The 11,719-nt window shown below is 48.4% G+C and overlaps 1 protein-coding gene across 2 annotated transcripts in view; it reads right to left on the reverse strand.

Moving 5' to 3' along the window:
- The window catches only part of DSCAM (DS cell adhesion molecule), a gene marked incomplete at both ends in the record, with an annotated part of 752,893 nt that extends 751,213 nt beyond the window's left edge, over positions 1–1,680 (reverse strand). For both annotated transcript variants that reach the window (XM_082655382.1, XM_082655383.1), the window contains one exon: positions 1,638–1,680. In XM_082655382.1, coding sequence (XP_082511508.1) covers positions 1,638–1,680 — 43 coding nt within the window. The remainder of the gene's footprint in view (positions 1–1,637) is intronic.
- Positions 1,681–11,719: the final 10,039 nt, after the last annotated feature.

The following is an 11,719-nucleotide window of genomic DNA, read 5'->3' on the forward strand; positions in this document are numbered from 1 at the left end:
TTCCCAATAGGGTGGAAATTACGTTTCATCCCATAACCCAGGTCCTTCTGAGAAGCCCAGAGATGTACACCCTGACAGGTGAGACAGGCCGTCAATGCTTTGTGGCGCTGGAACACGTATGTGAGCATTTTTACATTTTCTCTGAGTTCACATTAGCAGAGCAGCATAAAGGGCCGACTTCCCTGATGCATCACCACACATTAGCTAAAGCAGATCTATCCCCCAAGGTAAATTCCCGCGAGGCTGCAGAAGAGGTATAGTGCCCTCTGGGAAAGATGGGTGTCATGTCAGAACTTGTTGCAATTCTTTCCTGCTAGGAAATCTCAAAATGAAAGTTTTGAACACTTTGCTTTAGGTTATATTAGAGAGCAAAGTATCATTTTCATGTTAATTTCAGGATTTCCTTCTTGCAGTGTTACCTTTCCTTAGTCATCTTTTTTTTTTTTTAAATTTTACAAAGTTTATGCATTTCCTCTGGCCTGTCGGTGTGTTGATTCTTTAAGCACTATCTTGGTAGGCAAAGAATATGCAGCTAACACTCAGAGCTGCCCTGTGCATCTTCCAGGAAAATCTTACAGCCTCCCCTTGGCTTCTGGTATTTTCTCGTAAGGGCTAGATTTCCTTCCTTTCTCTCTCTCCCCCTCCCTCCCTCCTGGGTAGGGGATTCTGCTTAATGGTTTAATTTTAACTGTCAGCAAGTCATACATTTTATGCAGATTTGTGTTCCGAAATTTGAAATGGGAATTTAAGCTGTAGCTACTCCCAGGCAATGCCAAATGATGACAATTTCCTCTCATTCCCAGCTGAGAGGAAGCCATTCATACATGCGAGTTCATATTTACGCGGTGACAGGCAACCAAAGGTGCAGTCACACTTACTAATTGGATCTGACTCAGTCAAGAGAAATAGCTTTTCAAATACCCGGGAAGAAAGCATTTCAAGATATAATATTGGATGGACATGAGGAAAGGAATGCTATTTGCAATAGTCACTGATTTCATTTCTACAAGTATACAGGTGTTTTAAAGAATCTGTCAACATTTCAGATGATGTAATGCTTATCAGTGCCTACAGTGCATATTTTTACATAAATGGCTGTGGGGATTCTGTAGTACCAAGAAGCGGGGTGGTGGTGGTAGAAGGGCAGATCTTTCTTAAAGGCTTTTCGTGCTGCTGGAGATGAACTGCAGCAGAATTAAAGCACATGTTTTAAAAGCTCAAAAAGCTTTGAATCTAAAGGCAGACGCTCTTAACTGACCCCTCCACCTGCCTTCACTTGGAATGTCATGTCCCTTGCAGTCTGTGGTGTGTCAAACTGGCGATCTTTCCGTCTCTCTTCCTCTCAGCAAACCTGGTTTATTCTGAATGAGGTAGCTATCTAGTACAGGAGTTAGCTCGGAGCTGTCACCTTGCTAGGTAAGCGCCTTTAAATGATTACAGAGCAATTTTTCACCCGTCCTCTCTTCACTGCCTCCTCTCCTCCCCGAAGAAATATAAATAAGATTTTTAAAACATAAAAGCCTGCAAATTTCAACCCAGATGGAGGAGGAAAAGGGAAAGACTTCACCCATGCATCCAATCCCCCCACACTCCAGTCAATACAAGAAATGAAATTCATCACAAACCGAAAGGCTCACCATTCGCGAAGCTCTGGAACAAGGAGAGAGCCAGTATCCACATGCCCCTGCTGCTCCCCGGCCTCCCGCGAGCGCCGCGCCGGCCTCGCCCCCCGCGCTCCGCCCGGCTCCGCTCGCTCTACACCCGCCCGGGGGCCGCCGCCGCCGCCGCCGCCGCCGCCGCTGCTGCCGAGCCGCCCGGGCACGCGGCGCGGCCGGGCTCCGGGGCGAGGGCTGCGCTCGCCGCGCACCGCGCTCCTGCACACCTGCTCCCGGGCGCCGCGCCCAACGCTGCGGCCAGAGCGGGCCGGCGGGGCTGCAGCCCAGGTGCGCCGTCAGCTCAGGGGGCCGCCGGCAGGTCGGCAGGTGGACGGAGCCGCAGACGCGGGCGTGAGCTCATCCCGGGCGCCCGGCGCCCCGACTGCGCAGCAAGCGGCCTCCGGTGCGTCGGCCGTCAGCCTCCGCAGCCAGGCAGCAGGCGGGCGGGCAGGCTCATCTTTCCTCTCCTGCGGCCCGAATCACATTGATCCCTCGCTAACCTTCCCTGGCTGGGAGGCGGGCGGGCGGGCGGGCGAGGAGCGAGCGGAGCGGAGGCGAGCGGGGACCCCCTCCCCTGCCTCTGGCCGCTGGGGCGCTCTGCAGTCTTAAAGCAGCAGCCGAGAAGTGGAACCGAACTGGAGGCAGGACCGGAGAGAGCGCAGGCACCTCACAGCCACGCACAGTCATCGGGATGCATTTCTTCGAGGTTTAAATAATCATTTCAACAGCCCATTATTTTTAGTTATTTTCTTGCCGGTTGCTAATAAGATTATGGCCAGGGGTGACTATTCCAGAAGGTTGCCAGATAAGCTGAGGTGACCAGGAAAGGGCAGCAGTTTTAATAAAATGTGCAGCTGGATTTAGCTTTCGTATTTACTGTCATAAAAGTCCAGTTCATTTGCCTAGAGAGAAATGCAACTTCCAAATCCTGCTGCTACTATAAAGATCTCTATGGTTTCACGGTCTAATTTTTAATTATCTCAAATACATGGTAGACTGCAAACATAGGCAATTCTAATTTTGCTCTCTGAATGGTGCAAAAAAAAAAAAAACCTGATTAAAATTGCTGATAATTTGAGTAATTCCAAACATATAACCCATCCACGTTGCTGTGAAAAGCCAATATGACAACATTTCCTGAATGTTCTGTATGGTCGTGGAAGTCATAATAATATCTAAATAATACCTTGGAAAAGCACATGCATACATACTCCATCACTTTTCAAAATAACTACCAACAGGGCTGGAATGCACCCAATTAGGATCCAAGGTAGAATTTCTGGGGCAAGGCATGAAAGACTGAGGAGAAGCATTTAAGGGGGGAGGGAGGTCTCATGGTGAATAAGTTGGGTTTCCTGGGCACTGGGTACCTTGTGCCTAAGCTCCACACGTCCCTCCAAATACAAACAGGAATTAAGCACACCTAGAACAGCTCACAAAATAACAGGAAAAGCAAATGGTGAGGCAGAAACAAAATGGTGTTTTACCAGAGTTGGGCACAAGATGGCCAGGCCCTGTGTATGAGGAAGGGCCAGCTGAGCCCATGATGCTGCATGCTCGCCATCGCTCTGCAGCTGCAGGTGGTCACGTGCTGCAGCCCACTCAGGACTGCCAGCCCAACCCTGCCCTACACACTCCCCAGTGTCCTCTGGCTTTGCACACCCAGGGTGCTCAGGCTCTGGGCTTTCCTAAACGCAGCCCAGGAAGGCAGGTAATGGGGTGATTTCTGTTCCTGCGTCCATCTGCTTCACCCATTCATTCAATTCACAAATTCTTAACTGCATACCAGCCACCTGTGAGGCTCCACTCAGCCTAAACTGTCAGGCACTCCAGCACTGGGGTCAGACACACTCAGGGCCAGAGTCCAGCTGGACCACTTACCCATTGCAGGGCTCGTGCATGTTACTTGTGCCTCATCCTCATACAGAATGGAAATTATCAAGGTTCCTGACGCGTATGGTTGTGAAGATCCGATGACATATTCCTAAGCATGTTGGTCACTGTGATAAAGGATGGCTATGGTTATTACTGAGTTTGGGACCAGGGCCTGTTACATAATTTGCGGGGTCCGGCGCAGAATGAAAATGGTGGTGGGGGGCTTCTTTTACAAAAAGGAAAAAGGCACCATTCAAGGTGCTAAAATATAAAGCTTTTCCCTTTCTTTCTCAGTCTCTCCCACCCTGTCGTGGTGTCTTTTTTATTTGCTATTTAATGTCATGCTCCCTTGGTCACAGGAATAGTCCAGGGTGACTGTGTGTGACTCAGGGAAGCACCAGTGGCCCACGTCCACCACCCTCCACTGGACCAAAGGCCGTGTCCCACCGGAGTTGGGAGGGGGAAGTCCATCCATCTCCCTTTCCTGAAGGCCACTGCCCCAGCGTGTGGTGGACAGGAGATCGCCAAGGGACTGCAATCTCCCTGCTGGGTGGCGCTTGTACCTGCATCAGAGGTGGCCCTGGTCAAGTCACTTGTGCCATATGCCATGGCTCGGCAGGCTGGGGGCGGGGCACCCTAAAAACCACACTGATTCGAACCTCAGCACTCCCTGTGTGGTCTCAAGGCCCCACCTGCAGACCGAGGGCACCAGCAGAACCCAAGCCTGCTCTTCCAACATGACCCCGTCACCCCCCCATCCCATCAGAAAGCGGGAGCGACTGCAGGTTGGAGAGGTGGAGGCCAATCAAGGCCCAGGGCACCACAGGAGGTGCCTGGAGGCTGGATGGTGTGGGAGCCGTAAGTACAGGGATAGAATTAATTTTAAAAACTAATAAAAATTTTATGATGGCAACACAGAGCATTTAACCCCAAGGGCAGACCTTTCCGGGAAGGGAGATCCCAGGGCAAGAGTATTTGTCACCAGCAAAGCCCACTGGGGCCCCCAGGGAAAAATAAGAGGGAATTTAGGAGACAAGGTCTCACCTCTTCTTTTGTGCTTAGTCTAGTTTCACTGGTCATTACAGTGCCGAGTGCAGAGGCGTCAGATTAGAGTTCCCGCCGTAGAACCGCTGCCGACACCCCGACTTGGCAACTGCGCCCTGTGGAGAAGCCCTGCGGAAAAGCCCTGCGCAGAAGCGCTGCGCAGAAGTCCTGCGCAGGGCACCTCAATTCAAAATGGCAGCAGTGGGCCATGTGCAGAGATGCTGCGCCCCGGCACTCGGCTGTGAGCAACACGCATGCGCCTCGCGGCAATGACTCCGACCCTCCCACTGCAGACCAGAAACCTGCAAAACAGCCCCACCGTCGGCCTGTCAGGAAAGCGTGTGCTCTAGAGCAAGCTGGCACCTCTCCATTCTCTGATCAAAGAATAAAACTTTCCTCTGCTTCTGAACCCAGCTTGGTCTCCTTCTATTGTTGCGAGTGACCCCAGGCAGAAGGACCCAACTCGAAAGGGTCTGTGACACATTGGTCTCAACTCCGTGAAGCCAGCTCTCTGTGGTCTTCCATCTAATGCATGTCCTGCAGCCTGAGTTGGTTAACGATCCAGAATGGACCTAACCAAGCACCAAGCTCTCTTTTTGCAAATATTTTTAGAACATACTTCAGTATAAAAACATACTCACATCCCACGAAACTGTGAACTCCATGAGCTCAGATACTGCACTTCTCCAGAAAGCTGTCCCCAAGGCTGGCACAGGCACACGCTCAGTGAGTACCCATGGAATGGAACGCAGAGCTCTAATGCAGGTAGACGGCGGAAACTGCTCTGTGATACATACACTTAAGTGCCTCATACACACCCGCGACAATCTAGCTGAGCCTTCAAGTGCAGTTAAGACGTCCACATGCAAATCAGAGTCAAGGAAAGGGGACATTCTACCCAAACAGACATCAGGAGAAACCAACTTTTTCAAATACACTGAGGTTTAATGTGTCTTGGTTGAAAACGTCTTTGGAACTTCCCCGGGAGAAACTTGAGACTGACTCCAGCACGCGGAGGGCTAGAGACAGAACACAGAGGCAGCCCCCCCAGAAGGTAGGTGACAGGTGTAATAAGCAAGGAAACTTACACAGGAGGCTTGTCTTGGGAACATCTTTGCACTCACCCCCAGAATCTTAAGAGTTTATAACGAGAGGCCTTAATGGGGTTAAATCACGTATCCAGTCAAGATGGTCTCAACACCTTGCTTTCTCAAGGTTGCATCCTTGAAGCGTCTCCTAGTACAAGAAGGCTATGAGATGGGAGGCTGGAGGGAAGGAGCCTCTGACTGCCTGGTTCCACCTTCAGGGTCAACCGACAGTGGGGTCCTCTTGAGGACCTCCTCCAACAATGTAGTTCTTCTTTTTGGTACAGTATTCCTAATTAATGTAATCCCTGGCCTCCTGAAGATCAACATTTGACCTAAAACCATACCGTATGGAATTATCCTCCCTCACCCCCCTCCCTCCTTCTACTGCTCTGGGTCAGCCTTCTCAGGAGAAGAGAGATAAAGTTGTCGAAGAGGCTACTTTTGTGCCCATTTGAACGATGCCAAATAAGAAGCAACCCTCATTTGGAGGGCATTATCATCCAAATGACATGGTCTGTTACTCCTCCATTTCCTGTTGGATTAAGAAAAGAATTTCTGAAGTGGTAGCATTTGAGCCGTGTTCTAGAGGAGGGTTGGGGATGAGTAAGGAGGGCATTCTGGTGGAGAGATCATCAGTGGCCAAATAAGGAAGGCTCGCTCCTTTCTGACACATGGAGTTAATTCTGACCAAGAAGATAGGTAGTCGCCCACATGGGAGCTATGTTAGTGTCCTTAGGTGGCTGAAATGAGTACCACAAACTGGATGACTTACCACAAAAAGGCACTGTCTCAGTTCTGGAGGACAGAAGTCCAAAATCAAGGTGTTGGCAGGGCTACACTTCTGAACCTTATAGGGGAGAATCCTTCTAGCTTCTGATGGTGGCCAGCAATCCTTAGAGTTCCCTGGCTTGTAGATATAACTCTCCAGTCTCTGTCTTCACATGGACTTCTCCCTCTTGTGTCTCTGTGTCTCTTCCTCTCTTCTCGTCTTCTTATAAGGACACCAATCATTCTCAGTGAGGGATTCACCCTAATCCAGTGTGACCTCATCTTAACTGATTATGTCTGCAACTTGCAATAAGCCTACTTCCAAATAAGGTCACATCTGAGATACTGGGGGTTAAGATTTCAATATCATTTGGAAGAGACACAATTCAACCTATAACAGGACCCAAAATCAAAAGACAAGAGGTGTGAGATGCGTTTCCTAAGAGAAGGAACATGGACTTGGATGGGGACCCCAGGGTCTTGCCCCACCTCTCACTTTCGCCCAAGGCCCATTTGTGGTGCGTGTGCCAGGGAAGAAGTTCAGACTTCATCGTGGAGTCTCAGTTTCTCCCCTTGAAAACTGAAATAATCATGGCTGCTCTTCTTATCTTAAAGGACTGTTGTGATGATCAAATGAGATATGGGAATTGGCTTAGATAAAGATTACACAGAGAACAGCTACATAGAATCATTACTGTCTACAACTGGACCTGCAGAAACATTTTGAGTAAATTTATTACTTGATAAAGCCTCCTTCTGGCCGCTGGTGCTTTGATTAAATTGAAATCAGGCACTATTACACCTCTGGTCTCAGAGCTGCAAAGGGCAGAGACGCGTGAGAGTGTCAGCAGTGGCCCATCCATTTCTTCTTCCAGCAAACTAATGGAGACCTTCAGCAAATATTTGGAGCATGCCTGCTACCTCCAAGTTGCTCTCATATTTCCTGGGAGCTTAAAGGTGAATAAGCATGGGCCAGGAAGGTCTCTGAGTACTGTTAGGGAACCTCTAGGCTGCTTGAAATGTTCTCTGACTCTGTCAGGGTGGAAGTTACACGAATACATGCACATATAAAAATTCATCAAGCTGTACATTTAAGTTTAGAGCACTTTACACAATTGACCATATGTAAAAAAAAAAAATGACTATAACACAGTCCCTACTAATCTCACAGTTTAGTGGGGGATTCAGATAATAGTTAAAATAATTTGATCAGATAAACTCTATAATTGGGACTTTATAATTGGTACACCTAACTCAGCCAACTGGCATGTGTGTGTGTGTGTGTGTGTGTGTGTATGTGTGTGTGTGCGCACACGTATTTGTGTGTCTTTGGTGAGGGCAGGTGTAGCAGGAAATAGGACAGAAATGGAAGGACCAGTACAACGAGGTGTTTGGACTTTGTCCTGAAGGTGAGAGGAAGTGATGTGGGTAAGCAGGAAATGACACGATCCGATCTGTTTTGGAAACATTCCCTGCTAGGGACACAGTGGAGAATAACCTGAGACTCTCAAGAAGGACACAGGGAGACCATTAGAAAATTAGCCTGAGTCCAGAGGGGAATGATTAAGACCTGGGGAAAGCCATGGTCCTGGGATGAAGACACTTGTATCTTAGAATATCAGGAGATATTTAAAAGGTGAGATGATCAGATTTAGAAATCCTACTAATAGTGATGACAGTTGCTGTCACTATCAATGTGGTGGTTCTTTAGCTTGTCAGCACTGGTGAGTCCAGTTCTATGCCAGGTGCTGTACATGCGTATGGAATTCAATTCTTGTCTGTGAGACAAGGGCTGTTACTGTCCTTTCCATTCTTCAGATGGGGACACCTCAGCTCAGAGAGACCCAGAAGCTTGCACTATAGCCCAGCCCATCAGAGACAGAACTTGGCCTGAATCAAAGCTCAACACTTGTAGTAGGTCTGGTAAGGATAGGTCTCCTCTAAACATGGGTGAGATAGGGAGAGGGTGGTGAGAGATAGGCAGGAAGAGGTGAGAGACGGGCAGGATGTGGTGAGAGATAAGCAGGAGGTAGTGAGAGATAAGCAGGAAGTGGTGAGAGATAAGCAGGAAGTGGTGAGAGATAAGCAGGAAGTGGTGAGAGACGGGCAGGATGTGGTGAGAGATAAGCAGGAAGTGGTAAGAGATAAGCAGGAAGTGGTGAGAGATAAGCAGGAAGTGGTGAGAGACGGGCAGGAAGTGATGAAAAGTAGCCAGCACGATCTTTTAATACACACACACACACACACACACACACACACACACACAACACACACCACACACACATATACACATAGATCACAGGAAGCCCTGTTCAAAACTCTCCACTGCCCTCTGATATTTCACAGCATAAAATCCAAAGTCCCCACCGTGGCCATAGGTAGGCGCTCCCACCACCACCACCCTGTCGGATGGGTCTCCTGCTATGTTCCTAGTCACACACTCAATACTGGCTTCCTTGATTTCGCCCGAACACAGCCAGCGCATTCCCACCCTCCACCTAAAACATGTTTCCCTCCGATGCCCCCATGGCTCGCTCCTCCTGCCTTTGCCCCCCCATCCAAAGCCTTCTCCTCAGAGAGACATTTCCTGACAACCCTGCATGGCCAGAGCATTTCTACCCTGCTGCAGTTTGGCCTCTGAGCCTCCTTCCTCCGTACACACACACGTACTTACTAACTGGCTCGCCCAGCTCTGTGGAAGCTGGGACTGTGGCACTCACCACACTCACAACAATGCTTAGCACATTGTAAGTGCTCAGTGAATATCTGCTGAATGAAAAAGAAAGACTGAGTTTCCAAGACAAATGTCATAGGAGGCAAAATCTCACGGACCCTCAGCGCATCTCCTCCATTTCACCTCCTGGGAGACTACAGAACAGGAACAGCCAAAAGGACACCCAGATGGAGCAGGAAAAACAACCTTCGTACCTGTCAACCCTCACATGCATAGACATTTCATCCAAATAAATATTTCCTTACTCACCACCGTGCAGACGGCTTGCTAATAGGCATGCTAACCAGTTATTTTTCCAAATGAAGACAGTTACCGAGTCTGGGGATTTGGATTGTAAGAGAAGGTCGAGGCGGGGTTCGCATCAAATACGTTTTAGAAGCAGACAACACTTCAAAGGGAAACATAGGCCTGTGTGGAGAGCGCTAATCAAGGCAGCCCATTGGGATTGGCGGCCTGGAGGGGCTGGCAGGAGAGGGGGGATGGGAGAGCAGGACCCCAGATCCTGCAGGGACCCAGGCTTACCCCCTGCAGGTCAGCCCAGAGGGCCTAAAACCAGGAGTGGCAAAACCGGCCCTCTCTTGAAAGACTAGCGTTCACACCAAATTCCTGGAGATGTGAGAAGTTCAGGCAACTGTACTTTGCACATCGTTACAGAAGGTGCCTCAGCTCTGAATATGGGGAAGAAATTCTTCTGGGTCTAGCACAGGGCTTTGGTGTCATGGGACATGACCCCGTGTGGTCCTGAGGGCAGACATAGAGGAAGCAGCCCAGGGTCATTGGGTGATGACCCCCGAGTCCCCAGACACACCTCAGCCCTGTGGCCTCATGGGCTGCACACCAGACACCACTGGAAGGAGATAAAATGGCTGAGGGGCCCAACCATTACTGGGGGGATAGTGGACAGGGAGAAACGGACCAAAACATCAGTGGGAAAGGCTGGGGGGACAAGGCTGTGTGCCCAGGTGGATGTGGTCCAGACGGGGACCGTGGAGTCAGGCCCTGGCACATCCTCGGACCTGTGTGACCCTGGGAGGGGCTTAGCCTCTGGCCTCAAAAGACTGCTCTATTAACCCTGCCTATGTCACAGGGCCACAGTAACGATTAGATGAGGCAGACCTTGTAAAGTGCCTAAAAAAGTGCACGCTTTGAACAGCAAAATGTCACAAAAAATGGTGGAGGACAAGTGAGGGCTGGGTTGAGGACACAGGCAGGACAGGTAAAGGCCTAACGTCAATGAAAGCCTGAACACTTACAACGGATAACAAAAAGGCAATCAAGCCCATAGAAAAATGGGCTCAGGATTTGAATTTGACAGCTCACAGAAGAAGAGAGCGCAGCCAGTTAACCTGAGTGGTTGCTCAATCACATTAATAGGCAATAAAATGTACGTTTAAGTAACAACTGGATATTGCTTCTCACCACCAAATTGAAAGGCATTAAAAGAAGTGGAGATGCTAACGTTGGAAGGATGCAGGGAGAAAGGGCACTTTCAGACATTGCTGGTGGCAATGTGATGCTTTTGTAGCTTCATTTTTAAAAGATTCTGACAGTATGAATTTAAAAAAAGAAACAAAATGAAAAAATACACTTACCCTTCCACTTAGCAATCCTACTCTTGGGAATCTCTCCCACTGAGGTAAAAAATAAGCAGTACTTAAAGCTATTTGTACAATGCTATCCACGGTAGCATTGTTTGCTGAAACAACAGATAGGAAAAGAAAAAAAAAGAAGAAAGAAAATCATCTGTGTGCCCATCAATGAGGGGTATTGAATACATTTTAAAACGTGAAAGTATTACAACATTAGTCAAAAAACATCAGTGATGTGAGGACATTTCCAGCATATTTAATTGAGAAAAGCAAGATGCAGAGGACTATATAAAATGTCTCATTTTTGTAAAACAAATAGTAAGAGAAACCCTCTATCTGTGTGTGCATGTGTGTGTGAGCAATCTTTGCAAGTGTGGAAAAAATGTTGACACCGATACAAACGTTTGTTACGGATTGGGCTGAGGTGGGGATAGTGGGAGAAAGAAAGGAGAAAATAACTCAAAGAAAATAAGAAAGGGTTGATTTAGAAAAAACAGCATGTATAATAGAGCTCATGTATGTAGAATATCAATGTCAAAATGAAAATGGTAATTATCTACGTAGTGGAATATCTGCTTTTTACTTGTTTATTTTCCTTTACAGGGTTGTTTGATCCTTTTCATTTTCTTGATGACTATCTAAAATGAAATTAAAAGACAGTAATAAAATAACATAAAGGATCTTAGGAAGGCTGACAGGGTCTGAGTACCACAATACCACAGAGAGCCTACTGGTGCATGTGCTCACCCTAGAGGGCAGTGTTCTCTCATCTCCTTCCCTCCTGACCTTTCTGGTCCTTCCTCGCTGCACCCCAGGTGGGAACCCACTTTCCTCCACAACTGTGGACTCAAGGGCCTATTCTTCCATATTGTTGGTTACTTCGCCTTCTTGTCCACTTCTTCAGAGAGCCCCACTGGACATGAGACTTATGCTCCGTCTGCTACACCCATTGCACTGAAGATGTAT

Source organism: Grampus griseus, assembly GCF_964374135.1.
Source record: "Grampus griseus genome assembly, chromosome: 5".
Taxonomy (NCBI): Eukaryota; Metazoa; Chordata; class Mammalia; order Artiodactyla; family Delphinidae; genus Grampus; species Grampus griseus.